At 45.4% G+C, this 14,355-nt stretch overlaps 3 protein-coding genes across 8 annotated transcripts in view; 1 reads left to right on the top strand and 2 right to left on the bottom strand.

The window, feature by feature from the left end:
- The window catches only part of Alg9 (ALG9 alpha-1,2-mannosyltransferase), a 69,566-nt gene extending 67,131 nt beyond the window's left edge, over positions 1-2,435 (bottom strand). For 2 of the 4 annotated variants that reach the window (XR_016532811.1, XM_090319530.1), the window contains exons 1-3: positions 2,273-2,434; positions 1,521-1,659; positions 106-240 (exon numbers count right to left, since the gene is read on the bottom strand). Coding sequence is in view for 2 of the 4 variants with exons in the window: in XM_090319530.1 (XP_090175656.1) it covers positions 106-240; positions 1,521-1,659; positions 2,273-2,397 (399 nt within the window). In the remaining 2 variants the exon portion in view is untranslated. Of the gene's footprint in view, positions 1-105; positions 241-1,520; positions 1,660-2,272 lie in introns of all 4 variants that reach the window. The other 2 variants (XR_016532813.1, XM_090319531.1) reach the window with 2 other exon arrangements.
- Positions 2,436-3,185: 750 nt separating this feature from the next.
- Fdxacb1 (ferredoxin-fold anticodon binding domain containing 1) lies at positions 3,186-7,511 on the bottom strand. 3 transcript variants are annotated; one of them, XM_090319523.1, is made up of 5 exons: positions 7,294-7,511; positions 6,869-7,025; positions 5,575-5,778; positions 5,268-5,426; positions 3,186-4,848 (listed from the first exon to the last, which is right to left on the bottom strand). In XM_090319523.1, the coding sequence occupies exons 1-5, from the start codon at positions 7,463-7,465 to the stop codon at positions 3,669-3,671; spliced, it is 1,872 nt and encodes a 623-aa protein (XP_090175649.1). In that variant the 5' UTR covers positions 7,466-7,511; the 3' UTR covers positions 3,186-3,668. The 3 variants fall into 3 exon arrangements, with proteins under 3 accessions (XP_090175649.1, XP_090175650.1, XP_090175651.1); XM_090319524.1 differs by having other exon boundaries at positions 3,186-4,845; XM_090319525.1 differs by lacking the exon at positions 5,575-5,778.
- Positions 7,512-7,708: 197 nt separating this feature from the next.
- Positions 7,709-14,146, top strand: Cfap68 (cilia and flagella associated protein 68). Its single transcript, XM_090319332.1, has 5 exons — positions 7,709-7,776; positions 8,040-8,196; positions 11,850-12,080; positions 12,989-13,055; positions 13,855-14,146. The coding sequence occupies exons 1-5, from the start codon at positions 7,709-7,711 to the stop codon at positions 14,028-14,030; spliced, it is 699 nt and encodes a 232-aa protein (XP_090175458.1). The 3' UTR covers positions 14,031-14,146.
- The last annotated feature ends 209 nt before the right edge of the window (positions 14,147-14,355 follow it).

Here is a 14,355-nt window from a genome sequence, read left to right as displayed (position 1 = left end):
TCTTCATTAGTGTTTTGTTTGTTTGTTGTTGTTTATCCTATTCTCCTCTGTTCCAAAGAATACTTCTTGATTAGCTGTGATTGCTTCCAGGTCCCAAACCCTCACCTTATTGGTCTGTAGAATTCTTGCATGAAATGCAGCCAGCCAGGCATGAAGCAACAGGTAGGCATAGGAGCGAATGGCATATACCGGGGAATATTCCCAGGTCTGAAACCCCTTCCCATAGATGAGGTAGTGCGTCTGAAAGAAAAAAATAGAGGCAATCAGCCTAACACTGGCCAAAGTCTAATTAACGAAGCAGGTGAAGTTTTGGGGTGAAGACAGAAGTATACAAAAATGCTAAATACCCAACCATCTGAAAGTAGTAGATAAGAAAACAAAGTAATCCAATATTAAAAATTTCCAACAAAATTGTTCTTTGGTGAACATGGAAAGCCTAACTTTTTTTTTCTGTTAATTTTTTAAATAGCCAAAACAGAAAAACTCAATCATATGTCTTCCTTAAAAGACCCATGCCAAGTATCTTTTCTCCATTTTTGGTACAAAATGTGAAAATTGCACTTCTGAATTTTCTTTTTGCTAGTTGTGGGGCTTGAACTCAGGGCCTGAGCACTGTCCTTGGGCTTTTCTCAAGGCTAGCACTCTGCTACTTGAGCCACAGAACCACTTCCAGCTTTTTCTATGTATGTAGTACCAAGAAATTGAACCCGAGTCTTCGTGCATGCTAGGCAAGCACTCTTACCACTAGGCCAAACTCCCGGCCCCTGAATTTTCTTTAATAGAAAGTCAAAATTGATAGATGTTTGCCCTAGTGGTAGAGTGCTTGCGTAGCATCCACAAAGACTGGGGTTTGATTCCTCAGTGCCACATACATAGAAAAAAAAACTTGAAGTAGTGCTGTGGCTTAAGTGGCAGAACACTAGCCTTGGGGGGGGGGGAAGCCCAAGGACAGTTCTCAGGCCCTGAGTTCAACCCCAGGACTGGCAAAAAAAAAAAAAAAGAAAGAAAGAAATAGAATTGTTAGCATTCTGTTCAATAACATTGTTTATTGTGATCAACACCAGAAGCAATAAAGTAAAAAAGTTTGGAAAAAGTGGTTGCCTAAAGGGAATGGGGTTTGAACCTGAGAAGCAGAACTCTAAACTGGTTTTCTTCCAAGTTTTGTGGTAATTGTTAACTTTAAGAATTATCTCCCCCCCAAAAAAATTATTCTGTTAAGAAAAAGTTTAAATTACAAATCACAGCTTTATATCATGCAATTTTCATTTCCATACAACCTTCCATGAGTAGGTAATTAGTAGCTCTCATTACACAGAAGTGAAGTTATTTTAATACTAGTCACACTCATGGTATTCTGTATCTTAGATGATAATGATTCCCGAGCAGGCAAGACAAAAAGACAAAACTGAATCTGGAGATGTAGCCTAAGTTCACATGAGGCACTTGCTTAGCAGGGGTGAGGCTATGAGTTTGATTCCCCACTATTGCAAAAGAAAGGGGGGGAAAAAGGAATCACCTACTGGTTCCCAATAGTTGAATGTTTCATCACAGTCAGAGATGTTGCTCAGAAGAGCAGCGCATAACCTCGCTGAGAGAAGACACTTGAAAGCAGTAGAGCCGTCAGGTGCCCAGACTTGGCCTGCTTTGTTCCCAGACAACCTGCCCAGAAAGAAAGCCAAACAGGACGAAACCTGTAGGTCACGACAGTGCCCGTGGTCATGCACCTAAAAGGTGAACCATCTGTCGTCGTCTCACTCTGCTGGCACAGGTTCGCTGCAGAAGTCAGGTCTCCCACTTCCTGCTCTGAAGCCATCAAGTCAGTAGGCTCGCGGCATCTACGACCCACGGTTCCCCACACGCCGGGCTGTCACTGGCTGGAAGGCCACGAGGCCCTTCTCCTCCCCCGCTCGGGCCTCTCCAGGCCAGCTCCACCCGCGCCCCGTCGGTTCCAAGCCCGGGAACCCGCGCAGGGGACTCCCCGGGCGGGCTGCGGGCGCGGGAGGAGCGCCGGGGCTCGGGGCTGGGCTGTGCGGAGCGGCGGGAGCGGCCCGGACAGGCCCGGTGCGCGCGGCGGGGTGGGTGCAGCGCCGCGCCCCGCACGGCCCCGCACGGCCCCGCACCGCACCGCCGAGCCCCTCGCGGGCCCGGAGCCGCCCGCCGGCCACGCCCCCGCCGCGCCCCGCCGCGCCCCGCACCGCCGAGCCCCTCGCGGGCCCGGAGCCGCCCGCCGCCCGCCGGCCACGCCCCCGCCGCGCCCGCCCCGCACGCGTACTCCGGCCGGGGCTCCGCGCTGCCCGCCTCCCGGCTGCCCGGCTGCTCCCGCAGCTTCTTGGTGGCGGGAGCCGGGTCGCCGCCGCCGCCGCCTTTCAAGCGCTGCCGAGCCCCTCGGCTCGCCATGGCAAGCGTGAGGGGCGGGAGGTGGAGCCCGGCGCCCTAAGAAGCTGGAGAACGCGCAGACATCGCCGGTCCGGGGAACGGTGTCCGCCGAGGGACAAAAATCCTCGACATGCGCAGAAGCGGCGCGATCGGCGCTCCGGGGTCCTGAAGAGCCGCCGCTCCAGGCTCTCCCTCCAGGAGCCTTACTCACTTGCCTAGGGACCCGACCTCCAGGTCCACTGCAGTGAAGGCATAAATAACAGAAAGTGACTGAGTGAGTGGGAAATGCCCGTTCCTCCAGTCTCCACCTGTGCTGTTGGTACAGTAAGAAGCAAGTCTGTGGAAGGAGCACTGACTGACTTTAACAGGAAAAGCTCCTGCTTATAATTTCGGATTAAAACTTCCAAAGTATTACAAGGGAAATTAATCATATTGCTCAGTTCCTACTTGCGGCCATTAGTTACCAACTCCAAGCATCCAGCTTGTACACAGCTCATGTACCCATTTTCTGCTAAAGCAGAAGCAAAGTATCAGCTATGATTAGTAGGTGACTTCACTAAAGATCAGTTACAGAGACCATATGCCAGGATAATACCAACCATGGAGCATTTGCAATTTACTAGGCAGTAAGTATTCTAATTTAAAAAAAAAATTGTCATAAATTGATTTTGAGATGACAACTAGCGTGAAGGGTTAAGGTAAGAGAGAAACTGACAATATGAAAACCTAATTTATTTATGAGGTATCCAGGTTTTACTGGCTCTTCAGCAACTGAGCATCTAAAATACAAGATATTTTTGTTTATTGCTTTGGTCATTACTCAGGATTAAAATTCTATGCAGTATTGTTTTGGTCATTACTCAGGATTAAAATTCTATACAGTATTGTTTTGGTCATTACTTGGGATTAAAATTCTATACAGGGCTGGGAGTGTGACTTGGTGGTAGAGTACTTGCCTAGCATTCATGAAGCCCTAGGCTCTCAGTACCACATAAACAGAAAAAGCCAGAAGTGGTTCTGTGGCTCATGTGGCAGAGCACTCACTAGTCTTGAGCAAAAGAAGCCCAGGCCCTGAGTTCAAGCCCCAGGACTGATAAAAAATTTAAAAATTCTGTACAATCCCAAGGGTCAGTTGTACAAAATTGCCTTACCATTTATAAAAGTCAATCAATAATGCTATAGTGGCAAAGAAAAAGGTTCTATTACAGAAGTAATAATCAATTAAAAAGAGCCCAGAAAGGACCACCAGTTGCAAGTTGTCCTTTTTCATCTATACCCAATGAAGGATGAACCTATCGAAGTGTAACATGTAATCGCTGAATTTCTTTTCTAAATTGGAACTGCATTGATGCTACCTGTGTCTTGGTGAGGGCCTTATCACAGGCCTGGTAGGTCAATCTATAGCAGAGACTAACCCGCTCAGTCTCTGGATGCTGAAAACGACCAAGGAACTGTATAGATATAACCGTGTCCTGGGACACTGCTCGGGCCACAGTATGAAATTCTAGTTCATCAAATCCTTGCTTTTCATCTAACCAAAAACTAATATCATGCACATAATATGGAGGATATAAGGAATAACTTTTAAAGGGTTCTATTTTCCCTGGAACACATTGTTTCAGGAAACGATTATCAAAGGTCCACAAGATTCTCCAATCAGAGATACCCCAAACAAGCATGGTTACTAAGTCCAAATTTAAAGACACAAACACAAAGCACTGGTCTTCATGTGTCATGTTCATTGCAGATGTGATGACAGACCCAATAATCAAATCCTTATCATAGTCTGGGCCAAAATTATGAGACTTCATATAAATTATACAATCCTTTCCATTTGGTTGAAGGTCAAATTCCACTGATCTGCTCAGCTTAGAGCCCTCCAGCAATGTCTGGGTCAGAAGTCTATCCAGAATGCTCTTCAGGAGATCCAGCAGTGAAGAAAGACAGGTATCCTTCTGATTTTTATTAACCCCAAGGATAAATAAAGTCTCATGAAATGCTGGCATTGCAAAAGGTAAAATGTGGCACTTTTGAAACACAGGTCCACTGAGGATGTGCAGAAAACCTGGGAGGAAGCCTGGAGCTTGGATGACAGCCTGCGCATAAACTAGAAGAGAAGATCTAAGGCAGAGCTTGGCTTGTCCATAGATTCTTTCACGAATTTCTTCCTTGCCATCTCTTTCAGGACTCCTAGGAAAGCTAAGTTCTGAAAATGTCACTAGAAGGTCCTCCATTCCTTGTACTGTTTCACCAGTCAGGGACTCATCATTTGAGTAATCTTCACAGAGACTAATCCAAAAGACAGATCGAGCATCATAGATCCCAGAAGGGAGAACACTGGTGTCTCTTTGTGGCAATAAAGGGAAGGAACACTTCAACCTTTTCAGAGAGAAGGCTGTGCCCAATTCAGCAATGATTTTTTCATTTATGGTTCTAGTAGGATGACATGAAGATGGTTCCAGGAAATTCCTGCTTAAAGACACAGAAAATAACTTTTCTCATTTAAAATAGTAAGTATAATGCAGTTAGAATTAAAAACAAATGCTTAAGCAGAGAGCAATAACCACAAAACTGATCCTAAAAGAAATAAACGAAAAGTTGTGTATCAGAAGGAGGTATCATAGGCTCCTCTGCCCACCCCCTAGTGATGGCAGAAGTCAAAAACAGGCATACTAGACAGGCAAGAACTCTACTACTCATCCACAAGTTAGTAGTCTGGAAGAAATAATATGTATTCCTATACTCTGGCAACCACAACCCTAACAATATGCCAGACTAACAAGTATTCATAGCATCAACATCATTGATATACTATTCAAATTATGATTTTCATCAAGACAATCACAATTAAACTAAAGATGGAAGTGGTTTTCAGCAAAATAGTAGGTTACCTGTGTAGTTTTCCTGCAAGTGCTTCTGGTTCTAGAAAGGAAAACCACTGGTCTCCCAGTTTGACCCTGAAGATTCTGGCTTGAGAAACTTCAAAGGGTAAGCTCCGGGTGAAGATATGATTCAAAGCACCTTCTACATGAAAGGATTTATCTTGACTCCTGACCAAAAAAAAAAAAAATGCCTGTCATTATTTTAAAAGGCAAGTATTTCTATATTGAATCTGAAAATCATTAGGGGAAAAAAATCTATATTTTTATCATTAATGAGATGAAACAGGAGAAGGCCTCGACCTATGTTATTACGTACCTATATCCAGTGCACTTGTACCCTGGCACAGTCTCACAGCTGAAGGGATGTACATCACTTAAAATGAGTCCCCCCAGAGCAGCCATGGCAACCACTTGCCAACTGTTGTGCCATTTTCTCTGGGGCTTATCGGCAGGGGTTCCACCTTGTCCTTTACACAATGCCACATGTACTTCTCCTTCCTCTGTAAGAACATCTGCACAGCTAATAGAGTGGGAAACCCCAGGGACTCATCAGAAACAAGTTGAAAATTACACACAGTTTAGTTGTGAAATAATTAAAACCCAATCACACTTGCAAAAGTCTATGAAGCGTCAAACCTACAAAGAACCTATGCACTCCAATAATAGTCATCACCGCTTTGCTTCTTTTGTCTTTATGTCACCGAAAGGCCAATGTTTGCAACGTTCCTATTTATAATTCACATCAGTAAGTTAGGAAAGCAAATATTCGCTTTCTTCTAGTCCAGCATTTTGCCTGCTACTTGGAGATAAGAGTCTCACAAACTTTTCTGCCCTAGCTGGCTTTCAATAGAGATCTCCCAAGTCACAGCCTTTTAATAGGGCTGCAGCCATGAGCCATTCCCTGTCCCCCCTCCACTATTTCTTCCTATCGAAGTTTTATACTTTCAACATACTAGCTTAAAACACTGCATCTTTGAAAGGTTTAACAACTATGACATCCAATGGAGCCCTCCAACAGAATCACCTATTTTGGCATATCAGTGTAAAATGCTATTTTAAATTCACAATCATTGTATGGAGAAGTTACTATTAGTGTCATATCCAAGGTGAGGAGACAGAAATACTTAAGGATTAAGTAAGCTTGCTTAAAGTAGTAACTACTAAGTGATGGGCAAGATTTAAATACTAGCAATTTGGCTCCTAATTCTGTGCTACAGTTGGCTTCCCAACTGTACTGAGTCTTACTAGTTTGCCTTGTTAAACAACCTGTAATCCTAGCTACTCAGGAGGCTGAGATCTGAGGATCGAGGTTCAAAGCAGGCCTGGGCACAAAAGGACCTGAGACTCTTATCTCCAATTAACCTCTAGAAAACGGGAAGTGGCCGCTGTGGCTCAGGGACAGCGCCCGGGCGCAGCTTTCAAGTCCCACGAGGGACCAAACTAAGATAAAATAATCCTTTTTACTCCCAGCAGAACTGTTAGCTGCAATGGGGGCCTTGTAGCTCCCTCCAAATATATTAATGTACACAATGCCTGCTTCATTACGTGTCTGCGTGTTCTTTATGTCCCTCTTAAAACCTTTCACTGGTCAAGGGCTCCCCTTTGCTCACCTCTGGAAAAACTCGGCCAGCAGCTGCCTGTTCTTAGCTACCCCAGCTTTGCGTCCACAGTGAGGAAAGTTAAAATAAATTCGGTCGAAGTCCCTCTCGTGTGGTTCAAAGGCTTTGGCCAGTTGGGTGCAGTCCACCCCGAATCGCACCTCGGTACCTGGCAAAGATGGTTTGGGGTGGGTGAGAGAAAAACACCTTAAGATCTGAAGTCAGAAGGGGGACGGGGGCGGGGGGGGGGGGGGGGAACCTGCACGCACTCCGGGACTAGGCACACAGCACTGACAACCTCCTACTACGATCCGGAGCACCCCGCACCCCGCCTCCCGGCCCGGAGTCCCCGCCGCGCTCCACTCCGGGGGCGGGGCCAGACGCTGGGAGGAGGAGCCTGCGGGAGGAGCCTGGGGGAGGAGCCAGTCTCGGCCCACCTCGCTCGCGCAGGCGCACTAGGTTCTTCTGGGCTCCCGGATCCCGAGCTAAGTCGGCCGGCTGCTGAAGGCAGGTTGCTATAAGTCTAGAGTTCGGATCCAGAGTCTCGCTCAGAGCAGCGGCGAAGGAAAAATTTCCTTCTCCAACCAACAGGAAGCGCCAAGGAGCCATCGCTCCTCTCGGATGCGCCACGTTCCGAACTCCTGGCTCTCGTTCCCCCCCCGGCGCTCTTTTCTGACGTCACTTCCTCCGCGCGCGTACGCCCGCCTCTTCCTCCCCGTGCGTCCCACCCTCGCCCGTCAACGAGTCGGCGGCGCGCGCACACAGCGTCTCTGGTTGTCTGGATCAAGCTTTGGGGGACCCCCCCCCCCTCCTCCCCGCCTCGAGAGGCTCAGCGTTGAGTGCTAAATCGCGATGCAGGCCCCGCTGTCCTCGCCACTTCCCACCCGTCGGAAAGGTCAACATGTCCGGGAAGCCCGAAGGTGACCCGGAACGGATTCGTCGCACCTGCGTGATGTCACAGAGTGACCGGCGGAGCGCGGGGTGGAAGCCCCGGCCGAGGAGTTTGTAAACGGCGTGAATCTCGTCCGAGATGGCGGTCTCGCACTGTCCCTGCTGTTCACAGTTTCTCAAGGTGCCTCTACTCTCTTCTAGTCAAGCAATAACCCGTGTCGGTCAGGCGCCGAGCCTGGAGGAAGGCAGTTAGACCCGAGGAAGGACGGGATGTGGCCTGCTGACTCAACAGAGGGGACGCGCGCGCCGCCGAAGGCGACTCGGACGGAGCGAGCGGGTCGTGTGCGGGCAGTGGACTAACCCGGGCTTCTGTGAAAGCCTCCGGAAGGAAAGGCCTTGCTGGGCGCCGCTGGCTCGCGCCTGTGATCCCAGCTGCTCAGGAGGCGCAGGTCTGAGGATCGCGGTGAAAAGCCACTCCCGGCACCAAAGTCCCGGAGCCCCTCACCCACCACTAACCACCAGGGAGCCGGAAGTGGTGCTGCGGCTCAAGTGGTAGAGCCCTAGCCCTGGAGGAAAAGGCTGAGGGACAGCCCCGGGGGCCTTAGTTCAAGTCCTAGGGCCGGCACACATACACACACACACACACACACACACACACACACACAAATAATAATAAGAGGAAACCGTCCCGATTTTGTGGACAAAGATTCTGTGAGCCTGAGTCGAAAGCCAAAGAGGAGGGAAGGGAAGTACAACTGAGGGCGGAAGGAAAGATGTGTGAACAAGGTGGTGAACTCAACAGTAAATGAGTTTGCCTAAAACTCGGAGAAAGAATGGGTAACCTAAAGATTGAAGAATACTGAGGTTTGAACCCAGAGCTTCGTTTTGCTGGATAGATGCTTTATCTTGAGCCACTTCCCCTTAGGTTTTTTGTTTTGTTTTTGTTTTTTGCTAGGATCTTGACGGTTTTTTTGCTTGCCCAGGCTGGCCTTGAACCATAGTCCTCCCAATATTTACCTTATGGCAGCTAGGTCCACCTACGGGTGAATCTGTAGGTGATCCCAGCTATAAACTATTTTAACAAAATAAATTTTATTCTGAAAATAGTAGAAAGTCACCAAATGATGTCAAATTGTGGGGTGATGGGGGCAGTAATACAATTACTTCCATTTTCAAAATTCATTTCAAATTTTTTGGAGAAAGGTTTGGAGAGGAACAAAGTTGACAGCAAGAAATCAGATAGGGACTCCTGCACTCATGGGAGACAAAGGGTGACAGTGACCTGAACTGAAACCTGGCAGTAAAGACAGTAATGGACTGATTAAAAAAAAAAAAAAAAGACTTGGGGCATGCTGGCTCACACCTCACCATTAAAAGGCAGCTGAGGCAGGAAAAGCTGTGAGATTCTCATCGCCAATTAACACCAAAAGACTAGACGTGGAGCTATGGCTTAAGTGGTAGACCACTAGCCTTTGAGCAGAAAACCTCAGGGACAGTGCCCAGACCTTAAGGATCAACATTAGTGGAAAAATAAGATAAAATATTATTTTAAAAAAGAGTAAGTGATTGGATGCTAAAAGCAAAGTCAAGAATCCAAGTTAAGCCCCAGGCTTCTTTCTTGGACAACTCAGTGGATGATGTTGCCTGTCATTCTAAACCCTACAGACAGCATCACCTCAGTCTCCAGTCTGAGCATTAGGCCCAATGAGACCAGTCACCATGTTGTCTGGTGACATCAGTGCTTGTATCTAATCTTCACAAAGGCACATGGTGTGAGTGCAGTTAACTGAGATGCCATCCTTCATTGCTGCTTCATTAGTTTTGTCTCTGCCTCTGAAAAGGCCAGTGGGTTGTACTCCCAGATCATGGCCATCTGATCATAGCAACATCTACATTCTTTGCTCGGAGAACTGTGAAGATTAGAATTAATGGCATCTTTATCCAACTTATGTGGCTCACAGACATTAACGGATTTCTATCAGAGCCTTCTGAGATCTTCAGACGATCCCTTCTACACATTAACAACTTATACTTCTTCAGGGAAGGTATCAACTTGATCCAAAGTCAGCCAGAAATATTTGGGGGCCAAAAGGAATGTTGAGCTTTTGATTCTTTACCAAAAACAAGCTGAAGTTCACTTACTACTCGTCTATCTGTAAAGCACTATTGACTTGGTTGGGGCTAAAAGGAAAGGGTACCATAAAGGTCTGCCTTCAAGGGACATAAAGTTCAATGTACTTCATTTTTTTTTCTTTTTTTTCGTACTGAGGTTTCAATTCAGGGCCTTGTTCTTGATAGGCAGGTACTCTACCATTTGAGATAGAAACTCCAGCCCAAGAACTCATTTGTATGTTACAAATGTATAAATACAGTGTAAGATGTGACATCCTGCAGGTAAAAGGAAAGACAACTCCTTATGAGCCCAGCCTAGAAGGAAAGAAATTGTCATTTATTGAGTTATCTAATTACTCAACTCTTGCTGTTATTCTTTTTGTAGCAATACCCTTAGTCTCTCAATTCCTACTTAGCTAGTTCTTCATATATTATTGAAGACATTTATTCTTTTTTCTAGTCCTGGGGCTTGAACTTGGGGCCTAGGTGTTACCCTTGAACCTCTTTCTGCTCAAGGCTAGCACTCTACCACTTGAGCCACAGCACCACTTCCAGCTTTTTCTGAGTAGTTTATTGGAGATATGAGTCTCACAGACTTTTCTGCCTAAGTTAGCTTCGAACTGTGATCCTCAGATCCCTGCTGACATTGAATTTCTTTTCCCTTCATTTTTTCAAGGGGTAAGGGGTAAGGGGGTGGTGACATATAGCCATTTACCCATTTACCATTGCTTATTGATAGTGTAGTTCAGTGAAGGCATGAACCTGGAAAGGAAAAGAATCACATAGAATAGATTCTCTGTATCTTTGAGGAAAATGAATATTTAGGATGCATACAGTTCAGTCTGTACTGCAGATACTTGGCTTATCTTTGCCATAACATCACATACCTTCTGCCACAGACATGCTGCCCTTCAACAAATTTAAATTTTTTTCCTTTTATCACTTCAATAAGTACATTCACTTTTTTGTGTGTGCCAGTCCCAGGCTTTAACTCAGGTCCTGAGCCCTTTTTCTACATATGTGGTACCAAGAATCAACCCCAGGTCTTTGTGCATGCTAGGCAAGCACTCTACCACTGGGTCAAACTCCTGGCCCCATGCTTCACTTTTGCCTTGCTTTTAGGGCACTGTTTCCTTTGGGGGAGGCATATTTTCACAAAATTAAGGGGAAGGAAATAGATCACACAATGGTTTAAACACAACTGATGATAATGTGGGACTAGATACATAATGTACATTGGGAAAACTTAAATTTTTCTTTTTGAAATTTAGATTTTCAGTTAAAAGATTGATTGCACTTGGGCCAGACTGTTTGCAGTAGAACCACAAAGCAGTTTTACTGGGAATGTGGCTTAGTGGTAAAGTACTTCCCTAGCATGCATGAAGCCCTGTCCCATTCCTCAGTACTACATAAACAGAAAAAGGCAGAAGTGCACTGTGGCTCAAGTGGTAGAGTGCTAGCCTTGAGCAAAAGAAGTTCAGGGACAATGCCAGGCTCTGAGTCCAAGCCCCAGGCAGGACTGGCAAAAAAAAAGAAAAAGGAAATCATATAAATTCAGTTTGAAATCAGATTCAGTGGTATATTCCTGTACTACCAGCTACTTGGGAGGCAAATATTGTCTCATAGTCAGCTTGAGGGAAAAAAAGCAAGACACACCCCACATCTCAATCAATAAACCAAGCATGGTGGAAGATGCCTGTAATCCAAAGTACTGAGAATACACACACAGGAAGATTACTTGTGACTGTCTGAGGTTGTCTCAAGGTAAAAACATGAAACTATACCTGAAAAATAGCTAGGGTGGCTCAAGTGATAGATTACAAGTTCAGGGCCTTAGGTTCAACTCTCAGAACTACAAATTTAATGTATTTGGAGAAAAGCCTAGAGAAATAGTAAGGTATGCTTGGATTATATCTTCCATTATGAGGAGAGGGCAGGAAGCAATGTCTTTTCTGCTCTTTTTGCAATAAGAATGCATGCCTTTTTTCAGAGACAAGACCTTGTATGTTTCCTCACAAACCCACACTATGGAAGCCTCATTTATGCAGATGGTCATGGTGAAATATGGACAGATTGGAATAATATGTCTAAGTTTTCCCAGTATGGATGGAGATGCACCACTAATGAGAATTCATATTCGAACCGTACCCTGATTGGCAACTGGAACCAGGAAAGATATGACCTAAAGGATATTGTACAGCCCAAACCTTTGCCTTCCCAGGTAATCTAACTTTGTCTTGTTTCTGTTAGAAGAAAAGCCAGTGGCCATTTAAAACGCTGGAGTTGACTTTTTAGGCTGTTTTTCAGTAAAGCAGGGAGGGGAGCAGTCTTTAGTGGGGCCCATCCATCCTACTTTATTTTCAAGTTGTTAACTATGGAAAAAAATGGGTAGTTTCCTTTTCTTCTTGCTTCTCTCTACCTCACCTCCTGATCTACAGAAAGTTGTAATGTCTTCTGATCCAGCCCATCCTCTGTTCCACCCCCTATCTGGGCTAGTCATTTTGTCTTGCTCTTAAATATCTCCTAAACATAAAAAGGACATGAAAGAAGCCAGGGTGCTAGTGGCTCACACATGTAATCCCACCTATTCAGGAGGCTGAGATCTGAAGATCAATGTTTGAAGCCAGCCCTGGCAGAAAAGTCCGTGAGATTCTTATCTCCAATAAATTACTCAAAAAAGCTGGAAGTGACGCAGTGGCTCAAGTAGTAGAGCACTTGTCTTAAAGCAAAAGAAGCCCAGCTCAGAGTTCAAGCTCCAGGACAGGGGAGAGAAAAAAAAAAGACGTGAATGTTAGTAAGATAGATAACAACATATAGACCCCTTAGTCTATCTCAAATATGACAGAACTCATTAGAACTCATGTTCTTCTGTTGTCCTTCATTTCCTGATATTAGCTCAAGACTCCTATATTATTTTATTATGCCAGTCCTGGAACTTGAACTCAGGGCCTAAGCACTATCCTTGGGCTTTCGTCAAGGTTCGAGATCTGCCACTTGAGCCACAGCACCACTTCTGGCTTTTTCTATGAAGGTGGTACTGAGGAATTGAACCTGGGCCTTTGTGCATGCTAGGCAAGCACTCTAGGCCCAAGACTCCTAGATTCTTAACCCATTAATTTTTCTTTCCAGTTTGGACACTACTTTGAAACAACATATGATGTGAGCTACAACAGCAAAATGCCAGTTTCAACACACAGTAGGTGGACTAGTTCAATTATTACATTCACGGCACTGAATTCAGTGCTCGGCACATAGTGGGAACTTAAATAGAAGTAAACTGAATGGGTGGTGAGTAAATGAGCCATTTGGCCTAGTGGTAGAGTGTTTGCCTAGCATGCTCAAAGTCCTGGGTTCGATTCCTTGGTACCAAATACACAGAAAAAGCCATAAGTGGTTCTATGGCAGAGCACTAACCTTGAGCAAAAAGTGTCCAAGGACAGTGCCCAGGCCTTGAGTTCAAGCCCCAGGTCTGGCTAAAAAAAGAAAGCCAACCAGGCACTAGTGGCTCACACCTGTAAGCCTAGCTACTCAGGAAGCTGAGATCTGAGGTCCACAGTTCAAAGCCAACCCAGGCAGAAAAGTCTGTGAGACTCTTACCTCCAATTAAGTCTGAAAACCAAAAGTAGTGCTTAAAGTGGTAGAGCACTAACCTTGGGCACAAAGAGCTCAGGGACATCACCTGGGCCCCAAATTCACACCCCACAACCAACAAAAAAGAAAAAAGAGGGGCCGGGAGTTTGGCCTAGTAGTAAAGTACTTGCCTAGCATGCACGAAGACCCAGGTTCGATTCCTCGGAGCCACAGACATAGACAAAAGCTGGAAGTGGTGCTGAGGCTTATGTAGTAGAGCTCTAGCCTTGAGAAAGTCCAAGGACAGTGCTCAGGCCTTGAGCTCAAGTCCAAGACTGGCAAAAAAAAAAAAAAAAAAAGAAAATGAGATCAAGTACTCATACTTCTTGCTGTTTACTATTTCCATCTGCCTTTTCTTCTCTCAGGGTTTTATCGACAGCCTCGATGGTTCCCAGGACATCAACCTGAACTGGATCCTCCTCAATACAAATGCACAGAAAAATCAGATTATATGATCAACTATACAAAGCCCCAAATCAGACATCTTCCTGGGTGCATATACAGTCCTCATGTTTACCAATTTCCAGGTCCAGAATGCTGAGAAAGAATAAGTTTTATTTCTGTGGAGTAGGATGTAAAAGGGAGCACAAATCTAAACACAGTAAAAACTTAGCCTCCTGTAACCCAGTATCATACTGAATAAAGCAGAAGACAGAATATTTTCTGTTTGTCTTAACTAAGGCTTAAATGTCAAATTTAAGCTAGTGATACCTATTCTTACATTCTACATTAAAGATACTGTAGAAGGCATGTTGAAAATATACTATTTCTCTCAGATATCACAGTTCTGGAGGTACAAACTGTTAGTCATCAATTTAAGATGACAAAGCAGGAGAATCTCAGGTTCAAGGCCATCCTGGTCTACT

Source organism: Megascapheus bottae, chromosome 27 (assembly GCF_031878675.1).
Source record: "Megascapheus bottae isolate mThoBot1 chromosome 27, mThoBot2.hap1, whole genome shotgun sequence".
Taxonomy (NCBI): Eukaryota; Metazoa; Chordata; class Mammalia; order Rodentia; family Geomyidae; genus Megascapheus; species Megascapheus bottae.
The sequence above is the reverse complement of the archived record's forward strand: the minus strand, read 5'-3'. Positions and strand labels throughout refer to the sequence as shown.

Coding starts and splice junctions, on each gene's coding strand:
- Fdxacb1 (XM_090319523.1), bottom strand. CDS start 7,465: ATGGCTCCTTGGCGCTTCCTGTTGGTTGGAGAAGGAAATTTTTCCTTC. Junction 5,427..5,574: donor TACAAGTGCACTGGATATAG/GTACGTAATAAC, acceptor TTTTTTGGTCAG/GAGTCAAGATAAATCCTTTC. Junction 4,849..5,267: donor CTTGCAGGAAAACTACACAG/GTAACCTACTAT, acceptor TGTGTCTTTAAG/CAGGAATTTCCTGGAACCAT.
- Cfap68 (XM_090319332.1), top strand. CDS start 7,709: ATGCAGGCCCCGCTGTCCTCGCCACTTCCCACCCGTCGGAAAGGTCAA. Junction 7,777..8,039: donor CATGTCCGGGAAGCCCGAAG/GTGACCCGGAAC, acceptor CTGACTCAACAG/AGGGGACGCGCGCGCCGCCG. Junction 12,081..12,988: donor CCAAACCTTTGCCTTCCCAG/GTAATCTAACTT, acceptor TTTTCTTTCCAG/TTTGGACACTACTTTGAAAC.